Below are 21,104 nucleotides of genomic sequence, written 5' to 3' on the forward strand. Positions count from 1 at the left end.
ACACTAGTGATGGCATAGTATTGTGTTATGGTGTATATACTGTAAATACTACCTGTACTTATTAAAGTGTATGACATTTTGCTGTGTTTTCTTAAACTGGATTGTGAAGTGAGTTTTACATTGTGGATGCGGAGTGAAACAAAGCAAATAGAAATAACATAAACACAAGGTCAGATATTAATTGGGTTTATTCAAAAAGCTGAGAATCACACAAACACACATTCTAAAAATACTTCTACATTTTAACATCAGTTGTGACAATAAAACTTCCTCCTTCCAGATAAACTCTGGCTCAGCGGCAGAGTCAGAGTGGGGCTGCTGTTAGCTTTTGTATGTCAGTGTGTGACGGCTGTTAACGCTCCTTCACAGAACTGTGTCTGGAACTATCTCAAATCCACCTACAGTTCCTTCTGATCAATAAGATTAAAGTTTGCACAAAGCAGTGTTTTTGAGTCTGGCTTGTTGACTGACCTCTGTAATATTTCTCTTTGTAGCGTGTGTATACTGAATGGTTACGAGACAAACATCAAACGGCAGGAGAATATCTACAGTTGAGAGTCATGCAAATAACTAAGCCATGAAAAGTATTTACATTTAAAAAAAATAAGAGTCACACAGCACATGCAATAACGCAAAAGTTGTATATCAGTGTATAGATTAAATTAGTATTAAAGTCAGGTTTTTTTCACTAATAGCGTATAAATGCACCGTACCATACTTTATTTTTACCTAAAAGAATCAAATAAATTTTACACCGCTGTCATATCTGGAGTATTTTCAATCCTTTACTGACAGATCTTTCTATTAATATTCTGTCTCGAATGCAGAAATGGTTTGGAGTTTGACGTAATATGACTTTAAACAATAAGAACATGACTTGTGTACAAATGTTGGGTGGTAACCCATGTCAGTCACTTGTGTTTTCTCTGAACTACATAAAGTAAAGCACTTATTCTTACTTCCATTCATTTGTGTGGATCCTCCTTTCCCCCTCATCACATGATCCAAATACAGTGCTCAAACACAAACACCACACAGAGCCTATGTGTCTTCATCTGCTTCCTTACAGCAATTGGACGCAGTCTCTTGTGCCGGTGAAGCTTCAGGGTTCCCCATGTCACCAGACTGACCCTGTTCTTCCCTATGTAGTATCTCCATAACTCCTTTGTCGTTTCTACCAGGATTGAAAAGTGGAAAAATGTCCCCTGTGAAGTCAGCTTTCAAACTGCCAATGAGACGCTTATCTTCCACATTATAAAAGGAAAGCTCTCCGCCGTCGTAATTCAGAAACACACCGAGTGTCTGGGGTCCGGAGTCGACAGTCAGGAACACGCTTGGCTCTGTGCTAAACTGTAAGCTCTTTGTTTTGTCCGGGGAAGAGGACAGGAACCAGAAACCATTAGATGTAGTTGGAGAAAACGTTGACGTCTCGGGGATGACAGTTACACTCGTAACTCCTACCCACCAGGACTGTTTGAGACCTACATTTTGATTTGTGCTCCCCAAAGAAACCTCCCAGTAGTGTTGTCCAGAAGAGAAGCCTTGTGTTCCTCTGATAGCTGTGAGGCAGGAAACCTTGCCTTCATCGGTAAAGTCAATGTTGTCTCTCAGTTTACCTTCTCTGATTGTGAGGTGCTTATTATTTGTGTCTTCAAGTGTGACATTTACTGCAAATTGAAAAGAAACATAGGGAATAAATCAGAAAAGGTCAGATTAGAGAATCACTTTGCACACAATTGTTATTTAGGAATTCTTAAGTGGTTACCATAGTACTCTGATAGCTGGATCCCTGTAGACAGAAACAATAATCAATACACATTTTTGTGTGACGGTGTTTTGCTTTGACTTGAGTAGTGACAGTTGCTTCTTACCTTCTGGTAAAAGTTTACGTTTCTCTAGAGAAGAAAGCACAACAATAAAGTTAGCTCTTAGATTCTGATTTACACATTAAGTTAAATCTTGTTGTCATGTGATCTACTCGTCAGCATGAGACAACCGTTATGTAAAGTCTCCTGTGGCTCCAGAAGGAGCTTTTCATAGTTTAAAAAAAACAACTCTGATGACATTTCTAATAGTGGGAGGGCCTAATGAGACATCTAATAGTAATTTTGGGAAATGTATCCAATATTTTTGGAGCTTGAGTAGCAGGGTGCATCCCAAGTCTCTAAATGGCATCCCTGTTTCCCTCACTTGCGTCCCTTCCTTGCGTCTTAGTCCCGCCCACCAAGGATGCACGGAGAGACGCAAGGAAACCAAGCGAGGAGAGAAGACGCGAGGAAACATGTTTTAAGAGGCGTTAGACGTCCTTTCCTCTGAAGCGTCACGTGAAGCGATGTCGGTTTCTGATGACTGCAGATCACTCCTTTAAAAATGTGTCTCTCAAGTCCTTTAAAGAAGTGCTCAGCCGAAAATCTAATACCAATGTGCACATATCATGAACTTTCTCTGAAATGTTGTGTAAGACTAATAAATAATGTGTTTAATGTGAATGGTCGTTCTTACCCTCAGGGTTGTTCAATGATTTGGCTTTTCCCACTGAAACACAGAACATTGCCAATGTTTCTTATTCAAATATTTATCACTTTACAAAACATATCTTCAAAAATTCAAAAAGATTACCTCTCCGTTTGAAATACAGCACGCCATGTAACACTGACACGGCCACGAGGAGCAAAGCAAAAGCCACCCATCCAGCTGCACCGGACCCCGATTCTAAATGAAGAGCAAGAAATGTCTTTTTATGTATCGTACCTGAGCGAAGAAGAAAAACATTTTATTGTTACCCAGTTTACCAGTTTGAGGAGAGTTTTCCAGGCGCACTCTTGCCTCTTTGGGCTCTTCATTAGAGAGGCTTACTGAGCAGGAAACCTCAGCAGAGCTGGAGACAAGAAGCCAACTGTGGACTGACCGAAGCCCAGACGAGTCTTTGCTGGATGTCAGACTTTTCGGGGTAAGAGGCTGCTGCTTTTTATTCGACCAGAGCAGATTAGGCTCTGGATGCCAGCCTTCAGACTCACAGCTCATATTCACCATGTTATCTTCTACCCACACTGCTGACAGGAGCGGGGGGGTTCCCATTTCTTTCAGGAAGGAGGAGGAAACATTTATTGTTAAGTTGAGGGCAAAATTTAAAAATGAAAATCATCTCTTGGTCTTGTGTGTTTTCTCCACTTCCAATATACTCACCTGTCACGATGAGACTGACGATTGCCCTGTCGTAACCTTGTTCACTGCTGACGTAACAAGTGTAGTCTCCTGCATCCTCGATTGTGGCCTTTTCTAGCATCATGCTCACATCACCTGCCGTCAGCCCGACAGACGCCGCATCCTTGAAGCCAAAGGAGACTCGGCCCACATACGAAGCTTCCTGGGATGTGTTCTCAAACTTCTTCGCCCGGTAAAACATGACCGGGGAGTCGTAGTGACCGCGGTACCAAGACACCTCAAAACCAGCTGCACTTTGTGGTGGATTGAGCCAGCATGGTAATGTGGTTGTGTGGCCGCGTTGCACTGAGACAGGGGTCCGGACTAAAACCTCAAGGTTACCTGCAACTTAAATGTTAGTAACTGTAAGTTACTCTGGATTTTGGTAACATTTAACATACAGGCCATTCAGTCCTGAAGTACTAACTGAAGATGCGTTATTGCCCCATCTATGTCTACTCTTAAAGTGTTCAATGCAGCATGCTTATAATTCATTATGAATTGTGTTCTGGGTACATTTAGCTCCTAATTGCATAAAAGTAGTCTAAAAAATGTAGCACAAAATACACAATAAAAAGAGAATACATCTGAATAAACAGTGATCTGATATATCTAAAGGTAAGCATTGAGAGGCATACATTGTATAACACAAGGATTAGGAACAAAAGATGAATACAAACAGATGTGAAAATGTGAGGGTGCCTTACCGGGAGCAGCGCCACACACTGAGACACCAAGAGCAGCGACAAGCCACAGAGGCAACATCAGTGCGTCTATGAAATAGGATGCATACACATTATGACAGAAGGCTATTTGCATGAAACCAACCGTACACCAGGAAGCACTAAGTTATCCACAACTCTGCACAATTCACAATCTGGCTTAAGTCAAAACAAATGTAATAACGGCAACTGAATAAAAGCAGAAGGCTATTTTGAGATTAATAAATCGAGTGAGTCGCGGCCTACCCATCATGCTTCTGTCGATGCAGAGGGAAATATCCTTCACGCGCCTCTTGGAATGAAGTCTGGTCCTGAAATAGAAATGAAGGAGGAATGCAAATTGAGAGGATTTGAAGTCACCGTCGTCTTTTCAGTGTAACTTCTTCGTGAATTGAGATTTACGAAGGGGGTAAAAAGCGGACTCCAACACGATGTGTCCTTCTCCAAAGATTTATTTCACTTTCACTTTCACCACCAGGATAAAGGCGGGCGTTATACTAGGATATGAACACTTTCATTCTTAGTAAATGTTCACCCATCTAGAGAAAGGTTTGTATGTATTAAAATACATGCAGCCAAAAATCGTTGATTTTTTTTCGAGATTAATATAATAGTTATATGAGTTTTTTATTTGAAAAAAAGCGATCTTTGAAATGCAATGTTCCCTTCAGGGTGAATTGTAACTTTGATGATCCTCTGACGCGACGATCAGCACAGACTTATAATGAATCCAAATTAGTGGATTTAGAAAGAGAACTATTGGCATTCCCATCCGTATAAGATGTACTCCCTGCTTATTTAAAAAATATGGCACTTTTGCTCGATTGCAGCTGTTTTGTAGTCGACTGACGGAACAAGACACTTGTTTAACTGTTTATGAACTTTGCACAATAGTATAAAAGGCTCTGTGCTGTTTTGTCGTGCTGACTGAGGGTGGACGTTTGTGTTAATGTGTGAACACAGGACAGGAGCGTTTGTGAATGCTCACATGAGAGCGCTTCCTCGAGATCAGCAAAAGGTCACCGAAGACCGGATGTTCCTTGATTTTGGCTTCAAAATAAAAGTGTGTTTTGTCTCTGTTGGATAAATTGAGGGTTAGGTCTTGATATTGTACGGTATTTATATTAATAGGTACACTTTAATTATTTAGTTGATTTAACCCATTATTGAAAGACAAAACAAATAGTTTAGTTTAAATACAATTCAACTTGTTTTTTAACGTGTAACCGGAAGTAGTTACAATCGTAATGGTAATTCTGTTTGACTGGTGTTGTGGTCAGGTTTAACAGCTATATGCAACTAAAAAAATAGTTGAACAAGTTCTGAGTGTAGGAAGTATTTTTTTAAAATACATAATAATATTAATAGTATTGTGTTGAGCTAAATGACACAAGAAGTCATGCTCTTACACACTCCGGTCCAGCAGAGGGCGTCGTGCACTCTAAGATGTGGGTTATAGTCCGCTTCTGTATGGCGTATATTAGTTGATACACTCCACAGTCGGCTGGAAACTATTCCACTGAATACTACTTTGTGACATTTGTCGGGCTAACGTTATGTTATCTGTAAGAATGTACACGTGTAGTTTGAGTGCGGAGTCGTAGTGGACGTCAGCGGTGTAGTTCACGGACCCTCGGCTACATGGAGACTTAGCAGCGCGGTTTTACGTCGTCTTTTACGTCGGTTTAGTGTTTTAGCAACCATGTCTCAACTTTGTGACTCTGACGACACGACCCCATTGCTCAGGGATGAGTCGAGCAGGTGAGTGCAGAGTTAAATCGACTAGACACCTTCGCCTGTAGCCACTTTTACCTTTGGGGGCATCTCAGCTGGGAGCTTTTAGTGCAATGTTTACAAAAACAAACTGCGGAAGTACGATTATTACCAACCCTACTCCATAGATTACTATGCATTATGCAAACCATTTGGGGCAAAGTGTTTTTTTGTGTGTGTTTTGGGGGAAGTGCTGGGGGTTGTCATATTTGCAAGTCTATATCAATAACTTTAATTCCCATGTGCATTCTTGTGTACAGTGATGACTCTCAGGATGAAGATTACAAGAGTCGGTGGAGGTCCATCCGAGTCATGTACTTCACCATGTTTCTCAGCAGCGTAGGTGAGGATGCACACGACTTTAAAAGTAGAAAGCCCATTGCAGAGACACGACACGTCGGAGTCCAGTACTCCGGGTCTCGTCCATGCATAGCTGGTGGCGAGACTGAATGGTGAGAGAGTCTAAATGAAAACGAGGTTGCAGCCCTCCTGTGTGCTGACTCATGCAGTGATCGTCTCGTCCTTATTCAATCCCCAGGCTTCCTTTTCCAATGTTGATCAGTGCATCTCTGTCATATGCAATACTTGCTCCAGTACAATTTGTTTTATCCTAACTTTACTCAGCATCTCTGTTTGCCTGGCTGGTTTTTCCTATGATATAATTCACAACACAATGTTTAGGATCTTTGCCACGGGGAAATCATCTCAGTTTCATTTGCTCTTTCAGGTTTCACTATTGTCATCACATCACTGTGGCCCTATTTACAAAAGGTGTGTACTGTTTGGTTTAACATTGTCTTTGTAAATGACTGTTGACTGGTTCTGCTGATGTAAACGATACAAAGGAAACTACTTTGTGTTTTCCATCCGAAGGCAAATCTTGGTAGGTTTTAGGGAAGTGAAAGGAGCTACGAAGAATATTTTGGGGATTTATTTTTAGATTAAGCTCAAGTACTTCCCTTGACCAGTGCAGTAGTCCAGCTTTGTAGAGAAGACATCTAAATACTAGGTCACATTCTAGTTATGTGTCAAACGTCACTGCATGCGTCGATAATGGGACTCTCCAATTTAACCTTCTCATATATTTGCATTGCAACACATCCTCAAACCTTCATACTGCAGGGTACTCTGTAGAACATGCTCATGATTCCACATGTTTTGGGATTATGTTTCTTACAGGTTGATGATAGTGCCAATGCCACCTTCTTGGGATGGGTGGTGGCAGCCTACAGTCTCGGTCAGATGGTGGCCTCGCCCATTTTTGGCCTTTGGTCCAACTACCGGCCGCACAGGGAGCCACTCGCGTGTTCCATCACCATCAACCTGTTTGCTAATATCTACTACGCCTACGCGTACCTACCCAGAACCAATAACAAGTTCCACGTGCTCATGTCCAGAGCCTTTGTGGGCTTTGGAGCAGGTGAGTTGTGGAGGCCTTTTTCACATCATTATGAAATGTCCACATACCTGCCTGTGAATCCCAATCCTTCTCATTTAATAATATGGATTTGCTTATCCACTTTACCATTTATATTGTGATCCATGTCGCATAACTGACTTACTAACGTTTGCTTTGGTCTTTTTTTTTGTCAGGTAATGTCGCTGTGGTGAGGTCTTTTGTTGCTGGCGCTACATCTCTGAATGAGAGGACCAGTGCCATGGCAAACATGAGTGCCTGTCAGGCCTTGGGTTTCATCCTGGGACCAGGTAAAGATGCCATCTTTACCATATACCATATATTTTTGTTCCTATTATGTAAACCAGGCCAGTGTAGAGCGCAAATTCAGTTTTATTTTGTTTAGCCCCAAATCCAAAATTACAAATTTGCCTCGGAGGGCTCTACAATCTTTCCACATACGACATCCCTGTTCCAGGACCTCACATCGGTTCAGGAAAAACGCCCCCAAAAATTAGAAAAAAACCCATTCACAGGGGAAAAAGGAAGAAACCTTCGGGAGCACAACAGAGGAGGATCCCTCTCCCCGGTTGGACAGAAGCAATGGATGTCATGTGTACAGAATGAGCAATGTAACAGAGTTACAGCACATCTTAATAAAATGATGCTCGTGTAGTGTCGGATGGCGAATAACAACAAGCAAGTCGTTGGTTTCTATGTTGTAACACCTGCATACCTTTGTATATGTCAGCTCTGCAGGCCTGCCTGTCGTTCATCGGCGAGCACGGAGTCACGGTGAAGTTTATAGACCTGCAGCTCAACATGTACACAGCTCCTGCTTTACTAGCCACAGTGTTTTGCTTCATCAACATCCTGCTGGTGGTTTTGGTGCTGAGGTGAGGCTTTACATGCATGTGTGTGTATATGTGTATTCGTATGTATTATGTATCCTTGTTATTCTGTAGAGATTGGAATTTGAGCACATCAAAGATTCACATACTCTTTAATTCATTTAGTTAACTTTTTTTTGTCAGTTTATGTATAGTATTGAGTTCCTCAATGCTATTTTAAAGTGTCTGAGGTGTTTGTTGGTTGTCAACAGAGAGCACCATGTTGATGAGCATGGAAGACAGACTCGAGCCATCAACTACACATTGGAGGGTATTTATTATCTTCCTGACTTGTTTTCATCCCAGGTTTTGATTATCGTGGTGATGTAGACTTCATCATCTTCTCCCCCTTCCTGTAGATGGAGATGCCGTTGGTGAAGAAACTGAGGAGACCATTGATCAGGTAGCAGTCCTGACTTCCAACGTTCTCTTCTTCATCATCATGTTCATCTTTGCGGTATTTGAGACGTATGTATTTCATTATAGTCTACTGAGGCAGACACGTTAGAATGTAACAAATACACCTATTGCAGCTTTCCCATTGCCTCTTTATACTCTCAGAATTGCCACCCCTTTGTCCATGGACATGTTCGCTTGGACAAGGAGAGAAGCTGTGTTGTACAATGGCATCATCATCTGCTGCATTGGATTGGAGTCCATATTGGTGTTTCTAGTTGTAAAAGTGGCCGCTGAAAGGTACCTTTCTTCATACATGTATGATTAGATCGAAATGTATTCCAGTGTCAAATATTGTTCCCCGATTTAACCAAATGAATTATTTTCTTTCAGGTTCGGGGATCGTCCTGTGTTGCTAGCTGGCTTGGCAATTATATTCTGTGGTTTCTTTACTCTCCTTCCATGGGGAAATCATTACCCTAAAATCCAGTGGGCAGGTATTCACTGTTCAGTTTCCTCTGTTGAGTAATTAATAGCTGCAAAATGATTGCCCTTTGGCTTGGTTTGCGGATTTATTTATTATATTTGATGGAAATGATACTGTTTGGTCTCTGCTTTGAGTGTGGGGACATTAGTAAATCAGTGTTTACTGTTGCCAATTATTGTGGCTACAAACATCCAGCGGAGAGTTGCACTGGATGACTTGGAAATGGCAGCGGGGCTGCATGATGGTGTGTTAGTTTGCTCTGTTGCTTTCCAGGTGTACCCTGCCTCTGCCCAATGTCAGTTGGGATCGCCGCCCAACCTAACCCTGACCCTGACCCTAACCCTTCCCTCAGCAGGCTCTGCATTAATATTCTGTTTTTTTTCTTCAAATTACAGACATCAAAAACAACTCTATGAACACCTCTTTGGTCAGTCAGGTGTCTAAAGCCGCTTTAGCCGCCAACAGCTCCGTGGAGCCAACAGGCTGCCCATATGAACAGACCTGGTGCCAGTATACGCCGGCCATCAATCTGGCCCAGTACATCTCAGCTGACATCCTCATCGGGGTGGGGTACCCAGCCTGCAATGTCATGTCATACACACTCTATTCCAAAATCCTCGGACCCAAACCTCAGGTAAGAGGACTTGTAGGTCAAAGAAAGTGTCGCTTTAACAAGTTGAAATGATTAGGGTGCTTTGAACCACTTTGAAAGTGCCCAAATAGTTCTTCATATTAAAATTATACATCTTTTGCAAACCCAGAGTGTGGATGTTTTCTGTTTTTATTTGCAGGGCGTGTACATGGGCTGGTTGACGGCCTCTGGAAGCGGGGCGCGGACAGTGGCCCCAGTCTTTGTCTCCCAGGCATATACCATCCTGGGACCCCGCTGGGCCTTCAGCCTCATCTGTGGCATGGTGGTAGTGGCCATCATCCTCCTCAGCGCTGTTTACCGCCGACTCATCACCTTTTCTGTACGCCATGGAAGGACTATATAATACAAAGTGAAGATTCACACTGGACAGCCTGATTTGCCTGATATCAGACAGAATTGTCAACTTGTTACACTACGTTTTCATCTTCAGTCTGACATTGCCTCCACCCTCACCGATTTCAGTGGGGATTTACATGCAGCCCGAACAAGAAGGAGAGGCCATTGAATTAACTGTTCAGAGATGTTGGGGGTATCTATCACATTAAGACCCGGCATCTATTGTGGAAGGATTTGTGGTTGAAGATGTAAAGAGTTAGCATTCTGATGTTAACGTAGTTCTTCCTGCACCTGACACTGATTGTTGTTCTCCCCGCTGCACTAATTGGTCGACTACGTTTCAAACGAGAAACCGCTGTTCCTCGTCGCGATGCAGACGCATCATTTTCCTACAGTTATTCTCTATTAACGTAAAACCACAATCTGGATAATAATGATGGCTCCTTGTTGCTGTTACTTATTATAATATGTGGCAACTGAGAAGCCTTTGAGAGCTTGTGACTCAGGGTTAACCTTTAAACACTAAAGAAAAGAGATAAGGCCAGGTTATTTCTCACCACTCGACCAAAGATTGCTTTGCTTTGTAAATTCCAGTAAACGGGAACTGGAACTGCTGCTTCCATTTCACTGGTTGTAAAAGAAGAAGCCATGTGATGCCTCTATAATAGTTTTTTGCCTTGTTTGAGGTATGTCCATGGTTTTAAAGTCATCGTTAATCTAATAGCATCATTGTTCTTAAACATAAACTGGTTAACTTTTTAAATACCAGGACTACATTAGCAAAAGGTTCTCGGAATATCTTTAAATGCAATATTAAATATGATAATTTAGTCATCGGAGCAGCAACCATGACCAAATCACGGGTACTTTAGATATATGCTCTCAAATTGTTTGATATTTAGTTTTTATAAACAGAAAATGTGCTCACTGCTGAATTATTTCTGACTATTTTGTGTACTGAATATCTTGGAAGACTGTCATTTTATTGTTGAAGTGGAGAAAATGGGAGATGTCAGTTTTACTGAGGAATGATTGTTGTGCAAGAAATGTAAAAAAAAAAATCTTCTATACAAAAGTATTAATACAATTTTCCTATTTCTGTTCATGGCTTCACTGGTGGTTGTTTGCAGCTGCTGGTTGTGGTTATGCTGGAATCAGGTTAAATAAGATAATGTGTGATGAAAGTGTTGGTGCTAATGATTTTCTGAGTAATATATTAAAGGATTTATGTTCTCTTTTTAAAATGTCATGGTAGCTTCATGTTGAATTTTATCAGAATTGGTGATTTGTGCAATTGACATTTCCACCCCTTAATGTGTAAATGCAAGATATAGCCTACCATACGACTTTACTGATCCTGTGGGAACTTTACATGTTAAGTCAAAGGTAAGAAACCCAGCCAAGAGCTTTTCACATGAAATAAATGTGGAATTAAATAATGTTTTTAAATGATGAGTGTCACCTGATCTGATGTGAGGACCTGATCCCAGGGTTCAAGGCTCTGGCCTCCTGCCATGGTCCTGCTGATGCACCTTCTCTCAATTGCTCCTCACCGGAGCGAAGCTGTATGAACATATGGGTCAGACAGAGGCCGCAAAAGCTGTAGTGTCGCAGCGCGCATGCGTTCAATTAGAAGAAAAAAAACAAGTTTCTTGTGCCCACGTGATGACGGCAGAGAAGCTGGTTGAGAGCGCGCAAACAACATGAGCGCTGCGAAAGTTACAGGCTGTTAACATTAGCGTTACATTTACGCAGCTTTGCAGGCAAATAACTCGACTTTGCGAGTCTATGAGGCTGTGGGAAAGCATGCGTGACTAAAACATGGAAATATTTGGAGACGAGCTTGGTAAGAACATGCATATTATGATCTATAAGAAGTTTGTGGCTACTTTAGCTGACAAGCTAGCTAGTTGGAACTTAACTTCCCCTATATACATTACTGATACTTTACCAAATAACTCCGTGGTTGTATTATACGCTGACTCTACGTGTATTTACATTGTTTGCTTGTCTTCCATTGCTCCAGAGTTTGCGGATGTCCGAATGGTAAGTATACATTTTCAACTTTCTTTAGCTTTTGGATGCACCAAAGACAACATGGAGACCGTAGCTCCTCCGCGTTGGCGCTTGGTTTGTTTGGCTGCGACAGCGCTCATGGGCATGATATTACTTTCAGCCTGGGGGAAATGTCTCAAATGCAGCAGCAGTCGTCGTGTATATTGTATTTTGAAGCTAGTTATGGATTTCTCAGCCCAAACTTTGACCAGTTTTACTGACGCTACAGTGCGCGTAATCACTTCCGGTGTATATTATATTCATTCAAAATGCGCAGTTTAGTTAACATTATACCTGGCGCTATTATTCGACTAAATTAGTGTGATGTGTTTAATACTTAAAGTTATAATGATCATAATACATTTGCAGAACCTCCTTTCCTTTGTTGAATGCTACGTTGTTTACTTTAGTGCCATCTTCTCTTTAATTGGTGTATTGCTCCCCTTCACAGCTGTACAGTCTGCTTGTGGCCTGCATATTTTTCTCTTTGCATTGCTGGGAGAGCACCAGATTCAAATGACTCAAGGACTCGCACATCAAAATGCCACAGATAAATGTCAAGGGCAGTCAGACATAAAACAAACAAAAACATAGATTGTGTGTTCTCACGTGATTAGATTAAAAAAAAAGTTCAAATTGTGCAGCTGGAAAACCGACCACTGCTGTAATTCCTTTCTTGGTCTGGTAATGATCAAAAACATTTCCCTGTCTTTGTTTACATGCTTTTTGTTTCTTGGTCTCATGTTGTAGCTGTGTCTCTTCCCACATTGGTGCCCAACGTTCGTGACATACTGCATACTTAATGGCTTTTTTGAAGTATGCAGAAGATACAGAGTTGTTGGCTTTGCATGTACTGTTTTGCTAGTGCAAGGATATTAGCTTGCTGATGTTGATCCAGTGAGTCATCTTCCCATGGAAAGTGAAACTTAAGGAAGCAGGGCATTAGTGTTAAGTCATTGCAACTTGAGTTCACATTCAGGACTGGCATGGCACATTTCATTGGACAGCGTTGAGAACATATTAATCGTTCTTTTGTTCGGAGTACAATGGGGCCTAAATGAAGGACGATGTTTCAAGGCTGCATGTAGTGATCTCATGTATGTGGATCGGACGATTCTCTTTTCTAGCAAAGGGTCGTGGATTTGTTCGAGTGTCGTCCTGGTTTTCAAAGGGTAGTCCGCCTCGGCCTCATTGGTAAGAATGTGCCACATTACACATCTGACACACACATTTGTTTTATTTATTTTTTTGTGAAATTGCATAAAACTTAAAAAGTATTCTCTTCCCTAGCGGAAATCAATGATGAGCTAGATGGCACAGATGAGGATGGAAGTGGCCAATGGGCACGTGGTCGTGGCCATTTCCATGCATATTCAAGGGTTACTGAGAAGAGTAGTGACGGAGGATTAAGTGGGAACCATACGAGGTCATCCACCTCTGTTTATCAGCTTCCACGGCATTACTTATCTTCATCTTGTGGCGTTCCTTGCCCGCCATCTGTAAAAGTTGAGTCAAAGGAGAGTGTAAGTACTTTTTTTTTATGCCTATCTTGTCAAATAGATGGCGTTCTTGTGCTGTGAAGTGGTACTTATGTAATCTATACACCGTTTTTTGCAACTCTTGTAGGACTCTGAAAGAAGAGCCAGATTATTAGAAGAAGTAAAAAAAGAGAAAGAAAAGGCTGAGAAGAAGCGACTTAAAAAAATGGTAGTCTCCGATCTCTAAAACAAATTTTATAGCAATAAGTTGATGTCAAATTATGTAAATTAAACTTTTTTCATTATGTGTATTCCCATCCCACAGAAACGAAAGGAGAGAAAAAGACTTGAAAAGTTGGAGAAGGAAAAACAGAACCCTATAAAAGAGGAAGAGGTAACGATGAATGTGTGCAACGTCTTTATTGCAAATGGTGAGCCTCCAACAATTTTTCATGAAGCTGCCAGCTTTAACATTATTTGGGTGATTCACAGGGTAAAGACGATTCACAGCAATCTAAAACAGAGGGGGGCAAACCAGATAATGATGAATCAAAACAAACAAACATTTCCAATGATAAACAGTGTGCCTTACCAAAAGATACAGGCAACAGTGACAGTAGTGAAAACGAATCCAGTGATGAAGATAGCGACACCAGGAATGACTCGGGCGACTCTGAGGTACCATTTGCACTTCTCATTCTCATTCATAGTCCTATCATTTATACAGGGAGTTTAAAATTGATGACATTAAATGTGTCTTTTGTATGTATTTTTAAGGAACTGGACATGACTAGCACTTTTGTAAATAAAGCTGCTCTTATAGCCAGGCGTCAATTGGATCAGAAGCCCGTGTTTGAGAGGAGGGATAGAAAAAAGACCCCCGTCAAAGAAGAACCTAAAACTGTTCCTGACCAACCTAATGAAGACCCAGATGTTGAAAAGAAGGTGAACAGAGATGACGCGTGATGAATACTACACGAAATTGCTACAGCAACATATTTTACTGTATGTTTTGGATTTAGTCTTTTTTTGCTACTTGGGATAAATTTGATTATTAAATTTCTCTCTTGCTGTTCATCAGGATTCTGCCGCCATTAGCGGCCCCACTTTTGAAGATAATGTAAAGATAAGTACGGATCTTGCAGGTAAGTTTTCTCCATCTGATTTAGAAACTAAGCTAGATGGGCAGACCATGATTTGTAGAGAAATATAAAGTTGTATTACTTTTTTTTTTTAATCTGAACTCTTTCTTTTTCTATAGTTATTGGAAATAGGTTTGCAAGTGCTGGAGACTTTAATATGGCTGTGAAGTATTTCACAGATGCAATTAAGCACAACCCTACAGAGTTTAAGTAAGAGCATGTCCCTTTGCTTCATTTAAAGCCAAATGTGTTGATTCAGATTACTCACCCAATGGTTTTTATTCAACTTTTTAACTTTTGTTTCTGTCGCAGGTTGTTTGGCAATCGTTCCTTCTGTTTTGAAAAGATGCAAGAATATGAGAAGGCACTGACTGATGCTGAGTTGTGTCTCAGCATGTGGCCAGGCTGGGTTAAAGGCCTGTTTAGGAAGGGCAGAGCTTTGGCAGGTCTAAAGGTACAATTGTCTCCCATATGTGTCCTAAACTGTCATGTCCGAGTTAAGTCATTGTTGATGTGTGGGACATAGGTTTGTTGGGGGGAAAATAATCTAAAAGTATCTAGCATGCACACTCTTTTTGCATCTAGCTTTTAACTGATGACTAATAGTTGGGCAGATTTCTACAGCAGGATGCCATTCAATGGGTTTGAACTTTAAAGATGGACGCTCAACGTTTTTCTATTCTTCTTTCAGAGGTACGACGAGGCTGCCCAGGCTTTCAGGGAGGTCCTCAAACAGGACAGTTCATGTGCAGAAGCTGCTCAGGAACTGATGTGGGTGCAGATAACTCAACTAATGGTGTGTATCCCACTCGGTGAGGTAGCTGGGGAAATGGTATCAATGTAATGGCAATGGAGGAAAAAAAACATGATTGTTTTTCAGATACGATGTTTTTATTGTGTATTCAAGACGTCAACACACTAAAAAGCAATATGAAATGAACCAGTTTGGCTTCTGTTTCTCGTTGAAGAAACAAAGGGATGTCTTAGTAGCATTAAAGGGAAATCGATGGATAATAATTCACTGAAGGGGTTTAAACTGGAATTCTGTCTTCTGTTTCAGGAGTATGGTTTCACTCGGGAGCAGAGCTCAAATGCTTTAATTATTCATGGGACCGTAAAAAAGGCACTAGAGGTGCTGTCCAAACTAAACCACCGACCCGGTGAGTGTGATTTTACAAATACTGCCGCATATGAGAGAAAACATAGCTGGAACTTTTCATTTCCTAAACTCATATTGTAGCTAGAGTTGAGGGCACACATGGCTTCAACTCGTGTGATTAGCCGAGTTTAATTGATTACGTGAAAGCACATGTCTTAACCATTCTTTGTATTTTTTTCGTAGGCGCTATTCAATCAAATGGGACTATCCAACTGGCTCAAGTAGCAAATGCCTCCGGAGTGTCGCCAATCCTGTCAGCCAACACAATCCCTGCTCATCCACATGCTCCTCACTCCCATGATGCACCTAAACCAGCGTTTAGGAACCAACCTTTAGGCCCAGTTCAGAATACGTCGAATGCCCAGAGTCCACCCGCGTCCATTCCCAGTCAGGCCATGAAGACCAAGAAGGAAGCCTTTCGCCCACCACCGTGAGTACCGGTTCAGTCACACTGCAGTTTGTTTGTAGCGGTCTGCAGATATCTGGTTACGGCAACATGTTGGCTGTTTGTGTCTCGAGGATGATCACTAGCGTTGTGGAGAAAGAACGAGCAGCGTCCTCTGGCAGGCTTGCTCTCATCTCGTCTCCACGTCAAACAGCCAGAATTCTTCCTTTAATATTTCCACTTTGCCTCACAGATCAATGATATTAATTAAATCCTAATGGATACCAATATAGGCCAGTATCAATGAAAGTTAATTGTATGATCAGTTATTGTATTGGACAAGCTTGTTTAGGTCCTCTACAGACTGTAAACTTATTGCTTTCCCTCTAATTAAACAATATATTCTAAAAGCAGAAAATCATTGAAGTTTTCACGCAGTTTCGACTTTTATCAAGGTTTTTTCTTACAAAATGACTCTGGAGAGCCCTGCACACTTGGTCGTTTCACAGTTTCTTATAGACTTACTTTTTCTTCAACAGGGAGCTGTTTCCAGTTTGGGTGGGAAACTTGATTCACCCAATAACAGAGTCTGTGATAGCCAACGTGTTTCGCAAGTAAGAGCATTGTTTCCTTTTGGTAGCATTTCTGCAGCTTAACCTTTTTGAAGTCAGATACTTGAGTTGTGTAGTAAGTGTTGACTTCCACTCGTTTTCTCTTGCAGGGTTGGGGTTGTCGATAGTGTGAAGGTTCTGACTTACAAACGATGTGCCTTTGTAAACTTTACAAAACGAGAGTCCTGTGATGAAGCAATCAGACGCTTGCATGTGAGTACACTTTGAACTCTTGAATGACGACGAGACTACAGGTTTCCTACTTTATTTGCACTTCATGGATAAGTTATTGGGTGGCAGACATGTTTTCACTGTAAATTGCACATTTCCCTTCCTGCATACTTTCTAAGATTAGGTCAGTTTTTGCAGTGTCCCCCAAACTATTCATACTTGCTTGAATTTAAAATAATTCAAGTGCATCCAAGCATTAGTATTCATTTGTTATTAGCTGCTTATAGGCAGTGTTATGGAGTTAAAACGAGTCATAATTCCTGCTATCGGTTCACTCTTACCGATTCAGCTCTTTTGCATTTGGTTCCCAAAACAAATGATTGTTCGTCTGTGCACAGAGACGAGCAGGTTGCCAGTAAACACTCCTATCAAACGTGTTGTTTTTTTTTGCAACCCACTTGTTCAGGGGTCCGAGCTGAACGGCATGAAGATTGCAGTGAGGTATCCAGATAGGATTCCTCATGGTTTGGGAATTTCCAGATCTGCCCTCAAAGCTGATGACCTGCCAGATGATATTGTGAGGTTAGTGCTTTTTATTTTCCACATTTTAGGACATTTGAGTATTTGCTTGCTTCTTTGGTCTTACGATAAAGAATACTTTGAAAAGGTTTAGCTCCTGGCAAGAAAGTGAACACTCCTTTTTCCCCAAATGACCCATCTCTTGAAATGAACCGGTGCTAGTTTCCATCGACTACCAAGCTAAATAAGGGGATTAACATTTTAGTTTGTGTGCTGCTGATAGTTACCACTTTATTAGATGCATGTATTTTAGCTACAACTAATAGTCCCCCCATAAATCTGACCTTCATTAGTTATAATATTACATTTTGACATGTCCACCCCTTTTATATCAGTGAGATGAGGCTAGATAACGGAACAAAATCTGTATAATCAACATAAATGACAAAGTATTTGTATAACTGTCATGAAGGCAGGACAAGATTGGTTTAGAAATCTTCCACCGATCCCGTTTGAGGGATGCTGGAGCTGATCCCAGCTGTCAGTGGGCAAAGGCAGGGTTCACCCTGGACAGGTCGCCAGTCCATCGCAGGGCAGGCATGGAGTCAAACAACCATTTACGCTCACGGGCAATTTAGAGTCCAATTACTCTAAACTGCATGCCTTTGGACTGTGGGAGGGAACCCATGCTGACATGGGGAGAACATGCAAACTGCCAGACCAGTTTTCCAACACCTTTTGCTGTGAGGTAACAGTGCTAGCCTCTATGCCACCGTGCAGCCCAAATTAAATTCTTGAACTTGCATATCTACTGTTGATGGGGTGTTTAAGCGCTCTTTGTCATCGGAGTGTAAATTAGTCACATCTTTCATTAGTTACAGGCAAAACGAGTACGGTGAAGGGAGGAATGCAGTTGGAAGCAGAACGTTTCGTCCTTACAGACAAGTCCCGGACTACAGAGGAAACCACAAGTACTGAAAGGAAGAGAGATGCCTGTCCTTGTCAATAAAAGCATAACCACTGACACTGTCCAGCAAAGGTTTATCACTTGTATCTAGAGGTAAGGCTTTGCAAAACAATTGAAGTATTGTCAGTGGACATGAATTCATTTTTTATTTGGTAGAAAAGAAGAATACATCTTAAGTATTAGACACTGAAGATGACCTGATTTTAAGGACATGATAGTTTTATATGTTCTGACTAAAAACAGACTAAGATTTTTGTGGGCTGATTGTGGGTATTTACAAGCGCTTCGTTATGCCAAAATAGTTGAAGCTTGACAGATATATCAACTGTTATAATTTAAGTCGGTATAAAGTAAATCAGCTGGTGGTAAAGTGTTCAAATGTTATGTCTGAGATTTTAAAATGGTATTAGCTATTATTAGGCTCCAAAATCCAATGTTGCATAGGTCAAAGGCAAGACATTTGTTTTTTTTTACAGTTGATATACATGCATGCAGGAATCATTGCTGTAAACTTAATGAGCCTCATAAAATGGCCTGTATCTGAGTGATCTATAATCAGAATCATGTTACTTTTATGTATTGTTGAAAACTAAACTGTTTATTTTGAAATTTAAGATGACAAGTTACAGTGTTTTATTCAATTAAAGATTCTTTTCATATTTTGTTTCCTTCTTTTCTTAAACACGAACGTTAACCAGAATATTAATGGTTTACGCTGCTGTTAGGATACATATCTGCTGCATGTTGCTGTGGTCATTTTTATTTCACTGTTATGGCATTAGAGGCAAAATAGCAGGAAATTATGCATTATAATGCTTAGCAAAATGATGGCAAACTAATTGATCTCGGGTCCTTTACCCTCTGTCCAGGTAATTAAGCTCTTCATTTGAACTGCCACTAGATGGCAGTACAAGTATGTATTGCTTTGAGAAGTTCAGACAGAGAAACTTTCTGATAGATTATTTAGAGAAACGTATCTCAGTGCCTGAGCTGCACGTTGTGCTTTTCTTCTGCAGCGCCTGAAACGGCACAAACAGCCTGAACACGAGTCATCGCTCTAATTTGACATGCAGACTTTCTTCAGCGGAAGGTGAAACAGCGTGAAGTCTACTAATGTGACATACCATGACTTTTACATCTTCTTTGACATACTATAGCTTTTTTTTAAATAGTGTAGTACTTTTATGACTTTAAAACAAATGTAATACTACATTTTTGTATTACTAACTATACTTTGACTTTTCATTAGTATTTTACGATTTTTTTTTACAATATACTATGTTTTCATAAAAAGCTAAAGTATACTTTAACATATACTAAATGATATGATATACTAAACCATCACTTTCACATGCCATACTTTGACTTCATGAAGTTTATTACATACTATTCAATGTCTTTAACATACTATACTAAATATTTCCTATAGCTTTGTTTTTACACACTAAATATGACTTTTTAATCAATTTAATCTCGATTTTATCCATTTCACGGTATACTATGACTTATGACATTTTAGCTATCTATAATACTTTTTGACATTTCACAGCATAATATAATATATTAAACTTTCTATGACTTCCAATTGACTCTTTAAAAACTTATGAATTTTTTATGATTTGTCAATTTCTTTTTACACTTTTTTGGATACATAATGACACTTTTCATGGCTTACTATATCCCCGTCTTTAAAGAACGCGTCTGAGAATGTATAAAGCCTTGCTATATGTTTTCTTTCAAACAGTTCTAGCACATTGATTTAGTGATTCAATGGCAACTTCGGACTTAGACAAAACACTTGTGGTGTGTAGCCGTCTGTGACCGAGCAGCAGCAGCAGCAGCAGCAGCAGCAGCAGCAGCAGCAGCAGCAGCAGCAGCAGCAGCAGCAGCAGCAGGCTACCATAATATATGTTCTTAAACACTCACCTTGGGCCAGTTCTGTGAGAACTGCCTGTGGCTTGGAAAAGCCTTGTAAGGATCCAGCGTTCACCAGGATAAGATGCACGTCCGAGCCGGTTCCTCTCCATTTTTAATGTTGTACTGAGTGCTGGACAGACCGGCGCTATCGCAACAAAAAGGATATGTAAGACTTTAAAATGTGAAGACACATTATAGGTGGTGGCGTGTGTATGAATACATGAGCTACTATACAAAGTTATCAAATGCAACAATACAATGGATTTTGGATTGTATCTCTTCATTCAGTGAGGAGCAGATTTAATGTATCATAATAAAATTTGGGCAAATGAGAATCTTGCATCCTAATGAACGCGTTTTTGTTGTAGGGGTGATATCACAGGTGTGTTTTCACAAACCATCTTTCATCGTGCATCTTTGAAGTATAGAGAACATCTGGACGAGGCAGTGAAGCTATTGTTAGAAGGCAGACTTGGCTCCTACCAAACAAGCCCGTCTCTGCTGCAGGGCGATGATGGAGGATGAGGAAGTGGAGTGGAGCGAGGCTTTGCACCCCGGCAGGCCTGCTGACACATGCCCGCCCGCCTCCCTCTCAGCTGCAGAGCCAAGGTCAGCCAGCCTCTGGAGTCAAACACTCCAGCGGCGCCTCAGAGGGAAGTGAGAATAAATGAGCACATTTTCTTTTCATTTAAGATGACTTCAAAACATAAAAAAAGATGACGGAGAATTTACTGAATAAAACTTATTAATGTATATACCATAAGGTCTATTGAGTAGCTGTTCTTGAACTTTCTGTCATAATCCATGATCCTCATCAGCATTTTAAGTTCTTCCAGATATCATG

At 40.8% G+C, this 21,104-nt stretch overlaps 3 protein-coding genes across 3 annotated transcripts; 2 read left to right on the forward strand and 1 right to left on the reverse strand.

Annotated features, from left to right (window-relative positions):
* Nucleotides 1-170: 170 nt before the first annotated feature.
* On the reverse strand, nt 171-4,381 carry LOC137792590 (butyrophilin subfamily 1 member A1-like). The gene is made up of 9 exons (XM_068588328.1): nt 4,173-4,381; nt 3,912-3,977; nt 3,187-3,552; nt 2,793-3,080; nt 2,620-2,712; nt 2,503-2,535; nt 1,872-1,895; nt 1,766-1,789; nt 171-1,667 (listed from the first exon to the last, which is right to left on the reverse strand). The coding sequence occupies exons 1-9, from the start codon at nt 4,177-4,179 to the stop codon at nt 1,042-1,044; spliced, it is 1,527 nt and encodes a 508-aa protein (XP_068444429.1). The 5' UTR covers nt 4,180-4,381; the 3' UTR covers nt 171-1,041.
* Nucleotides 4,382-5,614: 1,233 nt separating this feature from the next.
* Nucleotides 5,615-11,089, forward strand: mfsd8 (major facilitator superfamily domain containing 8). The gene is made up of 12 exons (XM_068587758.1): nt 5,615-5,687; nt 5,960-6,042; nt 6,427-6,470; nt 6,879-7,119; nt 7,293-7,406; nt 7,847-7,991; nt 8,198-8,256; nt 8,345-8,453; nt 8,547-8,681; nt 8,775-8,878; nt 9,264-9,502; nt 9,660-11,089. The coding sequence occupies exons 1-12, from the start codon at nt 5,629-5,631 to the stop codon at nt 9,861-9,863; spliced, it is 1,536 nt and encodes a 511-aa protein (XP_068443859.1). The 5' UTR covers nt 5,615-5,628; the 3' UTR covers nt 9,864-11,089.
* A 444-nt stretch (nt 11,090-11,533) lies between these two features.
* On the forward strand, nt 11,534-18,965 carry LOC137792365 (hsp70-Hsp90 organising protein-like). Its single transcript, XM_068588019.1, has 18 exons — nt 11,534-11,702; nt 11,883-11,902; nt 13,039-13,105; nt 13,202-13,434; nt 13,538-13,618; nt 13,715-13,783; nt 13,882-14,067; nt 14,167-14,334; nt 14,471-14,534; nt 14,651-14,741; nt 14,844-14,985; nt 15,223-15,327; nt 15,592-15,691; nt 15,874-16,120; nt 16,615-16,689; nt 16,797-16,899; nt 17,324-17,439; nt 18,252-18,965. The coding sequence occupies exons 1-18, from the start codon at nt 11,678-11,680 to the stop codon at nt 18,352-18,354; spliced, it is 1,995 nt and encodes a 664-aa protein (XP_068444120.1). The 5' UTR covers nt 11,534-11,677; the 3' UTR covers nt 18,355-18,965.
* The last annotated feature ends 2,139 nt before the right edge of the window (nt 18,966-21,104 follow it).

The sequence above is a fragment of the Clinocottus analis genome, unplaced genomic scaffold, assembly GCF_023055335.1.
Source record: "Clinocottus analis isolate CAN_PGR_092001 unplaced genomic scaffold, fCliAna1.0.p SCAF_21, whole genome shotgun sequence".
Lineage (NCBI taxonomy): Eukaryota > Metazoa > Chordata > Actinopteri > Perciformes > Cottidae > Clinocottus > Clinocottus analis.

Excerpts from the sequence above, each read along its gene's own strand:
- LOC137792590 (XM_068588328.1), bottom strand. Across the intron at positions 3,081-3,186 it reads CGTCAGTCTCATCGTGACAG|AAATGGGAACCCCCCCGCTC; the intron begins GTGAGTATATTG and ends CCTTCCTGAAAG. Across the intron at positions 1,896-2,502 it reads ATCATTGAACAACCCTGAGG|AGAAACGTAAACTTTTACCA; the intron begins GTAAGAACGACC and ends TTTCTTCTCTAG.
- mfsd8 (XM_068587758.1), top strand. The coding sequence starts at position 5,629 with ATGTCTCAACTTTGTGACTCTGACGACACGACCCCATTGCTCAGGGAT. Across the intron at positions 8,682-8,774 it reads GTAAAAGTGGCCGCTGAAAG|GTTCGGGGATCGTCCTGTGT; the intron begins GTACCTTTCTTC and ends ATTTTCTTTCAG. Across the intron at positions 8,879-9,263 it reads CCCTAAAATCCAGTGGGCAG|ACATCAAAAACAACTCTATG; the intron begins GTATTCACTGTT and ends TTCAAATTACAG.
- LOC137792365 (XM_068588019.1), top strand. The coding sequence starts at position 11,678 with ATGGAAATATTTGGAGACGAGCTTG. Across the intron at positions 11,703-11,882 it reads AATATTTGGAGACGAGCTTG|AGTTTGCGGATGTCCGAATG; the intron begins GTAAGAACATGC and ends CCATTGCTCCAG. Across the intron at positions 14,335-14,470 it reads ACCCAGATGTTGAAAAGAAG|GATTCTGCCGCCATTAGCGG; the intron begins GTGAACAGAGAT and ends GCTGTTCATCAG.